The 13,543-nt window shown below is 46.6% G+C and overlaps 1 protein-coding gene across 1 annotated transcript in view; it reads left to right on the top strand.

Annotated features, from left to right (window-relative positions):
• The first annotated feature begins 5,150 nt into the window (after positions 1-5,150).
• LOC144134531 (neprilysin-3-like) overlaps positions 5,151-13,543 on the top strand; it is a 40,042-nt gene continuing 31,649 nt past the window's right edge. The window contains exon 1 of the mRNA XM_077667439.1: positions 5,151-5,265. Coding sequence (XP_077523565.1) covers positions 5,173-5,265 — 93 coding nt within the window. The 5' untranslated portion in view covers positions 5,151-5,172. The remainder of the gene's footprint in view (positions 5,266-13,543) is intronic.

Below are 13,543 nucleotides of genomic sequence, written 5' to 3'. Positions count from 1 at the left end.
TCTTCTGAATTCAAATTCGCCAAAATCAAACCTCGTGTTGATCCAAAGTGGTACATCAGTCCGGTCGGCAAGAAACTAATTGAAAAGCTTGCCTTTAATTCGAATTTTGTGTAATTAAGTCAAATGTTCTCCTCTCCAAGTCTGAAATGGCGTCGCTGATGTTTCCCTCTTTACTGGTGTCCCTCTGTCAGCTCCAAGAGCACACGCGCAGAGGCATCCAAGAAATGCTCCTCAACACCACTGGAATCCGTGCCACGGGACAAAGTGCGACGGAGAAATCGGCTGCCATGTTCCAGGCCTGTGTCCGCCTCGGATCCAGCGAGAGCGATTCCGAGGTTCGAACTGAGCGCTGCATTGTCAACAACCTCAATGCGCTGAGCTAAGCGTACTCCCGTTTTATAATACGGGAGCAAAATACTCACTGGCATCCACTCAAGCACAGCCGCACGACTACAGAGGAAAGCTAAGCAGCTTCCACTGGAACTTCGTAAGTTACAGACAATTCGTCCTGGTCCAGGGCTCTAACCCGGGTCCACCGCTTCACCGGAGCAGTCGCTCTGCCAACTGAGCTCACGGATACGGCTAGCATATAACAGACCAAGAGCCAACTGATCAGTTACTCGCAGTGGGAATAGTGTAGTGGGAATAGTGGGAACCCAAGCGGAGCTAAAGATTTGAACAATACTGCAGTTTTAATGCGAAGGCTTTTACATTGTTGTCATGAAGTTCCGTTCTCTCCGCAACGAAATTCTGTGATTGGTCGAAACGTCGCAAAAACCGCCCTCATGTCATCCTGAATGGTCGAGACGAGTCAACTGAATTTTTGACGTCATCAAAACCTGCCACAATAGCTGGTGGCAACCTGACCAACGGATTGTGAGCAACCTGCCCACCCTTGCAGGTGAACCTTCAAAAATTCGAAGTTGGCTCTCCTCCAAAACTCCAAAGGACCCTTGGAAGTTTGCCCATTGCAGAAAAAGATTTAAAGTGGGCTAGTGGGGATTATTGGGTGGACTAGGGCGGAATAGTGGATCGAATTAGTAGAGGCCTACACGACACTCCAATGGACGGTACTCGAACATTCTGGAAGGTCGTGCCTCATGCACACCATATAACCAAAATGGAACCGATTGCTCCCGGAGTTCTTGCGGAAAAATCTTACTACTAACTTTAGACACTCTAAGCATCATAACAGGCTACCTAAAGTGTATCGAATTTTTGCTAAGAATCTAGTTAAGGTCCCCAAATTTTTTAGAGCTGCTGACGACCCTCGAGATGTCGGACTGATTATTAGACCTCTCTGGTCAGGCTGTTTGCTTATTACCTGACCATGGTGCAGCTATGATGATTTTATTTCTCCGCAGCTTACTAAATTATCTAAGCCTTGTGGCAAAAATTGTGCACTTGCTGTGTCTTCTCATGTTGTGTTTGGTATAGCCAATTTTTTTTGTTGCTTGATGGTCGCGTCTTAGCACAGTTTGACGCAAACGTTTCGAAGGCATAAATTACGAAGAAGACCTGGCGCGACATTAGACGAAACCATATCACAAAATATTGTTTAGGTGAATTTAAAATTTCTTTAAGAACTGCTTAGTTATTACAACTTTCTTTAAGGCGACAGTAGGACTATTCGTAGCTTTGAACTTTCGCTTCGTAAAATTTGGAATACGCGATGTTTAGCGCCCTATTGCCCCACACATTTGTGTAATGTGTGTTTTGGTAGTGTTAACATCATCTCTCCTACGATGTGCTCGCAGCCTTGATTGAGCTGAAAAACGGAGCACTTCATTTTTTGTTTCGAGAATATCATTGTACTTTCTGCAGTACTGGGATTAGGCACAGATATGCCGAAGGAGAACTAAGACTTAAGACCAATGATGGTCAACATACATTCAGCAGTTGGGCTATTATTTAAGCGGTAACCGAATGAGGCGATACTCCTTCGCGATACGTCGCGCGATGACGCCGCCGTCGCCCATCGCTGCTGCTGGCGCAAACCGCACGAAGCGACGGGACTCGGCGTGTTGCTCGATCGTGGCAGCTTCAGCGTTCAGTAATTTTGAGTTAATTAACGCGTATAACAACGCTCTTAAGGCATTATACAAGATAAAACACAATAAAAATTTTAAAAATATATTTAGGTAATAATTTTATTTTTAGTCGACTACACAAAGTCACGTGACGCAGAAAAGTGCGCCCGAGGGACGCTGCGATGAGGCGCCAGGCGACATTCCTGCGCTCTTGCGACTTATAGTGCGTGTAGGACATACCCACAACACCCTTTACTTCTGAACTTCATTAATGAGCATTTGATTAAATTCTTGCATATCTGCCATGGTGAGGGATGCGTCTGCTATTGCTCCGCGGAAAGCCCGCTGAAAAAAAAATCGACTTTCGCGCGCAAGGCGGATCGGGAGTTACTCACCCGCAAGGCCTACCGTCATTGGCTAGTCTCTCACGGCCCTTCCGGATCCTGGTTTGAATATTCTCGACTGTCGATTCTACCTGTTTCAGATTATTAGTCAGCGAAACCAGAGTCTTATTAGTCTGTTTGCTCTTTCAAAATTTTCTTAAGTAATTGGTTGTTTAACTGTGTCTCAGACTCTGAATCAGAAGTAGGACCAGGATTTAGCTCTATGTCTCCGGATGTTAGTAGCAATAACCTGATCACATGTAAACAGTCACTTAATAGACCAAACAAACACTGTGGGCTTGGCAACACCGTCAATATGAAAGTATCATCTCTAATAGAAGAAGTTAGATACTTGTCACCAACCTGGGCAAAAAGAATCGGGATCAGCATCCTTCTGTAACCGGTGTCACCAAGCCCACTGAAGGAATCTTGCAAGAGCGTCCAGTATTTATGCCTGAAGTGGTCCCTATCTGATGATGTCACCAAGCTGATACGCTGACAGGCTTGATGCACGTAGGGCGTTGTTTCTTGGGTGAGCCGTAGCGATGGCATGATGACCAGGTAAGTCGGCGCATGCTCTTCAGGAGTCCTTTCGAACGGAGGGTCCGTTGATCCCACGGCGAAGTGCGCCCGGCAGGCATTCTGGGCAAAAAGAATCGGGATCAGCATCCTTCTGTAACCGGTGTCACCAAGCCCACTGAAGGAATCTTGCAAGAGCGTCCAGTATTTATGCCTGAAATGGTCCCTATCTGATGATGTCACCAAGCTGATACGCTGACGGGCTTGATGCACGTAGGGCGTTGTTTCTTGGGTGAGCCTTGGCGATGGCATGATGACCAGGTCAGTCGGTGCATGCTCTTCAGGAGTCCTTTCGAACGTAGGGTCCGTTGAGCCCACTATATATATATATATATATATATATATATATATATATATATATATATATGGGTTAGCAAGAACGCGAAAGCCAGCCAACGCAAACAAGCAACACTGCCAACTGCCCAGGCATCGCGACCGCCGATCCTATCGCATGCTGAATTTCGCTAACACGTTTAGCACAGTACAGCTGCTTATGTGCACACCAGCTGCATACTTACCAACGAGTTGAGTTCCACATGCAGTTCAGCAGATCCACAAATAATCTCATTTTTGAATTTAAAAGCCATGTCATACACTTGTTTCAACTCTCCCCGCTGAAAGGAACCATCCTTTCCTCCTGCACTAAACTGCTCGCCGCTTTTTCGGATCGCGACTACTGATCCGGATTTTCCGGGTTCGAACCCAACCGCGGCGGCTACGTTTTTATGGAGGACAAACGCTAAGGCGCCCGTGTGCTGTGCAATGTCAGTGCACGTTAAAGATCCCCAGGTGGTCGAAATTATTCCGGAGCCCTCCACTACGGCCCCTCTTTCTTCCTTTCTTCTTTAACTCCCTCCTTTACGCATTCCCTTACGGCGTGGTTCAGGTGTCGAACGATATATGAGACAGATACTGCGCCATTTCCTTTCCCCAAAAAACTAATTATTATTATTATTATTACTTCGGCTCACCGCTCCTTCAGTCACGTGATATTGACGCCTTCCAATGGCGTGTACTGCTGGGCGCGTGTACAGGCACTTCACGACTGCGTGAAAAATCCTCGCGGTTTGGAATTTAAATCCTATACGGCTGTTACATCCTTCTTCTACTGAGCCGGAGCACCCGGGTTCGAACCCTACATCGACGGTCTCATTTCGATTGAGGTGAAACGTGAAAGGTAAAACGGTAAAGCCCTAATTCCCTCTCGTTCCTCTTCCCTGGAAACGGGGAGGGGCTTCCCTCACTCGTTTTTATGGGTTGATGTATGGGAGTTATGGGTTGGTGTAGTTCTGGTAGTCCGCATAGCCAGCAGGTGGTTGCCATGGGAACCAGTGTGAAGCTTTGACAAGATCGTAGGAGTGTGTAACCGGAAGGTGTTTACTACGGGAACCACCCGGAGGCAAGTGGGAGGAGTTAAGGGGGAGCGGTGAACTGGGCAGAAGCGCCGGTCGAGGAACGAGTAGATGTTGAAAACGAAAGTTACCTCTCTATACCTACAGAGATATGAATTCGCTCTTGTATTGTGGACTTCAATATGTTTTGAAATATAATTACGTTAACAGCTGTCGCTTAATGTCCTATTACACTTTGGTAACCGCAATTTTAGTTCATTTTCTAAAGACAAAAGCTTCACTGCGCTAAGTAAAGCAGTCGTCGCGAAGGCCGGAAAAAGACCTTCGACGACCTTCAGCCCAACCACGTTAGCCATGTATGACCATATGTGGTACAGTTATGGTGTCGAAGCACTGACCCCTGACTTTGACCCATTACCTTTAGGTGACCTTCAACCTCTGACCTTGAGTTGAGCTCTGATCTTTGACATTGGGTGACCTTTGTGTTGCCCTTTGACCTTAAAAACATCCGATGGGGTGATGTGAAGCCACTTGATTGCATCCGGTGGGGGTGTCGTAATACAGTGTGATACACGTCATAGCCATGTGGTCGTGTTGGTATATAAAGAACGGCTGTCGCGAGCGTGTAGCGGAGCTGCCATGGACGAGCCTCAGACGCTTAGCAAGCATGCTTTCTTTCCCTGAATTCCAGGGTAGCCAAGTTAAAGGGCCACTGCCGTTTTTTTTTCCTCTCGCATGCAGGTAGCATCGCTGAAGTCATTTTTGCGGGGGCTCAACCTCGACTTCTCAACTATGCGCACTGCCCAGAATTTCAAGGTCTGGGACCAGATGACGAAGCTCTCCCTGGTGTACGGTCTCCACACCTTCGTGTCATTTAAAGTGAATTGGATGGAAGTCCGGCCCCGCCATCCGGTTTTGGAAGTATGACACGTTGAGAACTTACAACGCATTTGTTTAATTGTGCCACTTTTGGAACTCCCATCTTGTTTTATGCCAGGAACTAGGACCTTAGAATTTGTCCTCAGCCTGAAAATTAGCCGACTGTGACGCTACGCACAGTACTCAGATAAAAACTGGAGACTTATAATTTATATATTTATTTATTTATCTGTTTATACTGCTATCACCGCACGGCTATTATAACAGGGTGATGCAAGCATGATTTAGAACAATGGCTTGTAAAGAAAAAATTCACTAAGCACTGGTTGTACAATAGAAAGCACAATAAACAAACAAGTCGCAGCTGGGCTCAACAAAAAATAAATAAAAAGTTAAATCATCACAATCGCGGTTACAGAAAAGAAGCAAACTAGCAAATAATATATAGATAGTGTCGTCTTAAACATGATAAAATTATTTAACTTTAGTGCAAATACGTCATTGTTTCTGAGAGCATTGTGCTGGGGAAGAATGAAAAGTTGGTACGCAAAGAAAAAACTAGGTAATTAGATTATGCCTTTGACGAGCAGCGTATCCAGAAGAGAAAGATATGATAATAGTTATGTCAGTTCTATAGTGGCCACTAAATAATTAGTAAGAAAACTTCAGTCGACAGTAAGCTCAAAACAGAGCGGAGCTGCGAAATGCGCAGTTTATTTTTTAAGGCCACGGCCTTAGATGGGGCATTTTTGTGCTAACGTTCAGAAACTCGCGCTCGGTCATGCCCGCATGGTTATTCGAAGCTTCGTAACTCTATTGAGAAAGTACAGGTGGGCGGTCGATACTCGGGGAGTTTGCTCCGTTCAATGAAGTCGGTATTGGAAGGAAAAAAAAGAAATCAGCAGTGCGGACACGACAGGGATAGTGAACAACTGCAGGGAAGTGTTGGACGGTGCTGACGTGTTCTTGCTGGTGCTTGGCTTCGAGCTCAACTGTGGTGTCCTGGTGGTGCCTACGTGGTCATCTCTGGTGAGGCCGTTCTGTGTGGGGGATTTGGCCAGGTCTCCGGCTAGGTCTGTAGGCCAGGTTAATGTGCATTTGAGGGTGCGTTTGGCTCAGGTATGTCGCTGACCTCCCCGGGTGGAGGGACGGCAACCTGGTTTGCCAGCTTGCCCACCCAAAGCTTGCCGCTAGAAAATTTTCGTAAAAATGGAATTGACATCATCCCTGTGGCTCTCGTGCCGATCGGTGAGGGAACGATCAAGATGAAAAGCCCCAAGGTCCTTCAGCAGGAGCTAAGATCTCTCACTACCCACTACCTTCAGATCTCTGAGGTGCGACCGTTCGGCCGGAGAGGCATTGTTTGCAGGTCCGCTGACATTGATTGTGTCACAGACCTGCTCCAGTGCAAAATATTTGTCCTTAGCGGTTAAAGCCTTCATCCCGGAACAGCTCGCATGTTCCAAAGGTATTGTTCGTGGCGTGGACCCAGCATCTTCCCCGCAGGATATACTGAAGGAGTTTCAGGATGCAGGTGTGGGGGTTCTTTCTGTCTACCGGTGCAGTAGAGAATTCAATGGTGTGCGTGTTGCGACAGAGTCAGTTATCACTACGTTTGCTGGTTCCTCCTGTCCTTCTGAACTCAAGGTTTGGCCGATAGTGTATCGTGTGGACCCTCTGCAGCCCCGTCCTCTTCAGTGCAACAACTGTTGGCGTTTCGGTCACAGTGGTAAAGCGTGTAAGTCGGCGACCCGCTGCCGGGTTTGTGGAGAAGGGCATTCAGATGACAGCTGCGCCTCTGATCAGCTCCAGTGTTGCCTATGCAAGGGCAACCACTCAGCTGATGATGTCAACTGCTCGAAACGAGCCGACGAACAAAACCTGCTCGATATCATTCAAGCGAAACGATGTTCGAGAGCAGATGCTTATGCACTTCTGGATCGAAGGGATAATACTTATGCCAGCCGTGCGCGAAGCTCTGTTGCTGATATACCGTCAAGTTTGACTACTTCAATAGTGTCCTCAGTAGAACAGGCTCTTTCTGTGGTGGTCGAGCGAATGCTGGGCAGTTTCACCGAGGCTCTATCTCAACTTGTTGCTGGCCAATCTCTGCCTACTGAATCACATGTTTCGGCGGCTACGCCGGCATCACTCCCGAGTGCTGCTAGTAAGAGTCATTCCATGTCGCCTCCTACCGTGCCCCAAGTACCGCCTGCCAACAGCGCTCCTGACAGTGTCGCTCACGTAGATCCTTGTAGCATGGACGTTGAAATGCTCACCACTTCCCAGAAGCGTCGAGCTTCTTCCTCACCCTCGAAGTCAGCTGTTCCGCAAGTCAAAGCAAAGAAAGGACCCCCCAAATTAATTCCCCAGACTGATGTGCTGAAGGAGGCTGTTGATGCCTCTTTAACCAGTCGATAATCATGGCGGGTCTAAAAGTTATGCAGTGGAATTGTCGCTCCGTACTTTCTTCTTTACCGGATCTTGAATTACTTCTTCATAAACATAATCCAGATATTGTGATTTTACAAGAAACGTGGCTCTCTCCACTTAAATCATTCACATTTAAAAAATTTCGTGTTTTCAGGGTAGATCGCGTTAATGGCAGGGGTGGTGGGTTAATAACTATGATCTCTACGAAAATATGTCACCGGGCATCAATCTCGCAGACAGTTATGCGTCCTGACTGTGAGTTGTTGGCGGTTGAAATCTCCCTTCCACAGTGCGCCAAAGTCACTATTGCTAACGTCTACTTCCCAATCGGTGTTCACAGGACACACTGTTTGGACACCTTACTGAGCGGCGCAAACAGCACAGTCATCGCAGGAGATTTTAATTCGCACCACAGTGCCTGGGATAGTCGCTCTGACTCCTGCGGCCAGCTTCTGTGGTCCTGGATGTCAATGAATGCAGTGCGCTGCTGTAATTCCGGAGCAGTAACCTTTATGCGTGGAGGATCCCGTTCAATCATAGATTTAACATTAGCATCTCGTGGGGTTGGCGTATCTGCATGGTCAACTGAAGAATCAGGTACATCTAGTGACCACTTTCCAATAACCTTTTCTATTATATCCTCGCCTATCAGAAAAGGTGGTGCAACCATGAAATTTCTAAACCACATTATGTACAAAAAATTGATATCTGCCTCACTCCCCTCCATAGTTAGCTCAGGTCGAGCACAAAGAGCTCAGCGGACAATTACCTTTCTGCAAGATGCTGCTGAGAGTTCTGTATTCTCGGTGTGCACTACTGCTCCTGCCAGACAGCCGTCTCCTTGGTGGACGGAGGAGTGTGAGAAAGCTTATCGTCGTAGAAAAGCAGCCTGGAAAAGCCTTTCCTATAATCAGAGCCCAGCTAATTGGATAAATTATAAGTTCTTCTCTGCATGTTTCAAAAGAACTGTTAAAAAGGCAAAAGAGGATTATAATCAAAATTTAAACACGTATCTCTCAAAACCCCAGAATAAGAAGGCTCTCTATAGATTCATGGCGCAGAATAACAGCTCTCCGGCCTCCAATCGCATATGGTCAATGGTAATGTCTCCGCAGGAGGCTAAGCAAAACCTTGAACGCATCGCGCAGGGGCTGGCCTTACGTTTCCAGGCACAGAAAGCAGAACCTTTGCACACTCTCACCCCCAGCTCGGACTATCCTGAGGTCGACGTGTCGGAGCTCCTGCAAATTGTTTCCTCGATGCACTCTGCTGCTCCGGGATCTGACGGGATTACTGTGGGCATGTTAAAGATTTTAGCTCACGACTTTCCAACTCACCTTCTAGATATTGTAAATGCGTCATTGGAAACCTCTTGGATTCCTCACAGTTGGAAAATTGCGAAAATAATTTTACTTTTAAAAAATGCAGACAATGGATTTCAATTAGACAATATTCGGCCGATTGCTTTAACCTCAAATTTAGTAAAGCTAATAGAAAGAGTAGTACACAGTCGCCTCACAAAGCATGTTCATCATATTAACGGCCTCAGCCCCGCACAGATTGGCTTTCGTCGCGGTTGTTCCATATGGTCCGCGCATGTGGATCTCGAGAGCCGAATACGACTCTCAATGCGCCAGAGAGAAGTTTCGGCCTTGGTGACGCTTGACGTTGCGAAGGCCTGACAGCGTGGAGCACACAGTCCTCATTAACAAGCTTGCTCAACTACAACCACCGCATTACCTCTACGCCTGGATTTGTGAATTTCTAAAAGATAGATTTTTCTTCTGTACAGACGGATCTTTTTGTTCTAATACCTATGGTCAATCAAGAGGTGTGCCGCAAGGCTCTGTTCTTTCTCCGCTGCTTTTCAACATATTGGTTCGGGACATCCCCATTCATCCTAACGTTACAGTTTATGTATACGCAGATGATATAGCTTTTTTCGCATCAGCAAATGATATTCATGTGCTCTACGGGTATTTGCAGGCATATCTGAATGCTCTTGAAATCTGGCTGGACCAAATAAATTTATCACTTAATGTCAGCAAATGCGGCGTGCTGGTATTTCCACCCGACGCTCCTATGTACATCTCGCTAGCCTACCGCTCCATTCCAATTCCGCAGGTGGAGTCGGTTAAATACCTAGGTGTTACTTATGACCAAAATTTGGACTGGCGACACCATATTAAGACTAATGTTATTAATGGGGAACGTGCACTGGGCCGTTTGACCCCAGTTGGCAATAAAAAGTTTGGCATGCGTCGTGACACGCTACTGTTGCTCTATAAGGCTTATATGAGACCGATTCTGGAATTTGGTTGCCCCTTGTTCTCTGGTAGCGCGAACTACAAGCTGCAGCCATTAGCCTTACTGGAAAGACGTGCCCTACGGCTATGCCTCGGGCTCCCAAAATCAGCTTCCAACGCTGTCCTTTATCTGGAAGCGCGTATCCCCAACCTCTATTCCCGCTTCCAACTTCTAACAGTGCGTACTTTCCTCAAGTCTTTTGACCCGGCCCCAGGCGTTAGTATTCCAATTTTTGTATCCCAACCACACCTTTTTTTGACTAATCACTGGCCACGTTATCAGCTTCCGCAAGTTAGGTTCACGCAGAATCTGTTAGCTCCGCTTCAGGTTGATCTGATCTCCTTGCAACGAGTTGCTGACACGCAGGCTGATCCCGTCTTCTATTACGACTTTATTTTCCCGTCCCATGCGAAGCATATGCCCGCACATACCCTAAATGGTCTTCTTTCTGAACACCTACAGAATTTTCCACATCATACTGTTCTCTCCACTGATGCCTCCGGCAGCTGTGAGAAGGCGGCGATTGGCATATATTCGCAGGATCTAGATTGGAGCTACTCCGTTCGTATCCCTGATTATACTCCTATATTCTTCGCAGAGTTTTTGGCCATTGGTTTGGCTCTTCTCAAAATTCCCAGACATGTCGCACGGGTTCTTATTCTCACAGACTGCCTTTCAGTTATTGTCTCTCTCCAAAATTCGGAAAAATCATTCTTGACTCGTTCACTTAGGTTTTTTGTTCCGAGCACAGTGCGCGAGATCCGTTTGGTCTGGGTACCTGGGCATTCAGGCGTCTATTTTAACGAGGTGGCTGATTTATTGGCAAGGTCAGCTCTCAGCGCACCTGTAATATATCCCGTCCCTCACCTCATTATGTTAGCAGCTTCACGTTTCCAGCGGTTCCAACATATTTCAGCCACTTTGAGCGATCCGTTGCTGAATACCGTGGACTTTCATCACCTAAAGTACCCATGGAATATCCGGTGGTGTAAGTCAAGGCTTTGTGAAGTGTCCATGACGCTCCTGCGATGTAGAATCCCTCACTTAAACTTGTACTTATGCAGGTGCGGGTTCGCTGCGACAAACCATTGTGTATCATGTGGACAAGTTGAATCAATCGATCATTTTCTCCTCTCTTGCCGGCGGTTCGCGGTTCAGAGAAAGCAATATCTGGAGGTTCCTCTTTCGAGACTAGGACTGCCTCTGTCTCTTACAGTTCTTCTATCGTTCGGTGCGAGTGCCAAGGGATTCCCGTTAAGCAGTGTATGCGGCTACCTTCACGATTACATAAGTGCAACTAATCGATTATCTTGTTAGCTATACACAAAATTCTTTCGCATGTCCAAAAAAAGGCTAGATTGATTCTATTCCGGATGACTCATACCTCTTGAATTCATTTTATTTTTCCCAATTTTTTTTTATCTTGATTCAGTCTTCTGACGTTTCCTTCCCCGCGCAAATGCTTCATTGGCATTCTACCCTATACCTTGGCCAATCCCCCCCACGTAGGTATGTGCCATATTACTTGAGGAGAAGAAGAAGAAGAAGAAGAAGAACAGCTGGATCGGAACAATGGCCGATTCGACTAAGTTTTTCTTTAGAAATTTTTAAGTCTATGTGGACTGCACGGGCGGCAAGCCTAGGTGCGGGATGCCGTTACTTCATGGAATTAGTGCTGCTTCATGCACACGCAGTGGCACTGTGGTCGTGCTGGCTGCAGCAAACTTTGTGCGCCTTGTACAGTATTGTTGAATACGAAAGGTAACACGCGAGCTCGTGGCTGCCACACTTCTCAAAGCGCTACCCTGCAAAAATTTCTTTAGGCTGTGTACACCTGCCCTTAAACTTCTATCTATAAATTCTATCGACTCAATATAAACAAGCACTATAAAACAGTCTATAGACAATACAAATCCTTTAGATAGTATGTGGACAATCTATAGATTTATGGCAATACACTTTTAGTAGATATTGTCTATGCACAGTCTTTAGGCTCTGAATAGACAAAGAAGTATCTATTAGAAGGCCATAGTCTGTAAGAAAGTTATAGACTGTCCGTAGACTATTTGTGTAAGGTCTGCCACCAAAAGCCGGAGGAAATAATCGGTATCCGGCCAAGGTTACTGAGCATTCACGTCTGCGCATTCGCGAAGCGTGGCGGTTTCGATCTTGTGTACTTTTTTAGAACTTTTATACTTTTTTTTATTCGAAAAACGCGCCATGAGGCATAAGTTTAAAAAAGGGGAAGGCGACGTAATGAGAACTTAGTCCGTGGCTCTTGGTAAGCGCGCCATGAGGCATAAGTTTAAAAAAGGGGAAGGCGACGTAATGAGAACTTAGTCCGTGGCTCTTGGTAAGTCCAGGCCATCTATAGAAACTATCTCCCGTGATAAGCCCCTGAGGTGTGCGGTGGGTGCCTGGCTTTGCTTCCAACCTTCCTTTACGCGGCCATCGCTTGGCTTCTCAGTTTCGCGATGCCCGTCTATTGCCGGCCTGCCACCCTTCACCCAGGCTTTCATTCCGACGATCGGCATGTGTTCTCGTGCGGTAGTGGGAAGACGCCGCCGTGTCCGGAACTCCACCGGCATCGCTTGCTCTCGAGGAAAGATTCGACAGGCGAATGAACGCGATGATAAAAGTGTGGACGATGGTCACTTAGGCGCGATGTCCCTACTGTTACTGAAATTGGACGTGACATCGCACGTCTTTCCTGATAAATTAAAGGTAACCATTTATCGCCCTACTTGACCTTGCTCAACATAGCCAGACATGAGTTTCACCGACTTGCTGTTTTGAAGATGAAGATACTGCTGTGCATTATGTGTGCACCTGCTTTGCGAAAGCACAAGAGAGGGCATAAAGGAAATGATAGGTGCACAACTTTCAAAGTTTAAGGTTGCATTGTGCTCTTGTTACTAGCAGATATACTCTCTTGTTACTAATAATAATAATAATAATAATTGGTTTTTAGGGAAAGGAAATGGCACAGTAGCTGTCTCATATCGTTGGACACCCGAACCGCGCCGTAAGGGAAGGGATAGAGGGAGTGAAAGAAGAAAAGAAGAGGAGGTGCAGTAGTGGAGGGCTCCTTAATAATTTCGACCAGCTGGGGATCTTTAACGTGCACCGACATCGCACAGCACACGGGCCCCTTAGCGTTTTTCCTCCAAAAAAAAGGCAGCCGCCGTGGTCGGGTTCGAACCCGGGAACTCCGGATCAGTAGTCGAGCGCCCTAACCACTGAGCCACCGCGGCGGGTCTTGTTACTAGCTGATTCATTATTCACGACGACTTTCATGCCTTCGCTGACCACATAGCGTTTTCAGCATGGCGTTGGCAGGACCCGCTAAAGCACTTACGTCGTAGTCTTGCAGCACAGTTGCCGTCTCTGTTTGTTCGCCATATACCTCTCTTAACGTTATCTACTTTATCTGTTTTTGCATCTGCCTTATCCGTGTTAGAGCAGAGCTTTTTATGTTACTTAACGCTGTTAATGAAGATTACACCATAAAATTCAATATATCCGCAGATTACTCCTCTTGACGCTGGTAGCTTTCTGCTATTTATCGCCAAATACGCGG

This window comes from Amblyomma americanum, chromosome 5 (assembly GCF_052857255.1).
Source record: "Amblyomma americanum isolate KBUSLIRL-KWMA chromosome 5, ASM5285725v1, whole genome shotgun sequence".
Lineage (NCBI taxonomy): Eukaryota > Metazoa > Arthropoda > Arachnida > Ixodida > Ixodidae > Amblyomma > Amblyomma americanum.
Note: the sequence above shows the minus strand (reverse complement) of the source record. Positions and strands in the feature narration are given on the sequence as shown.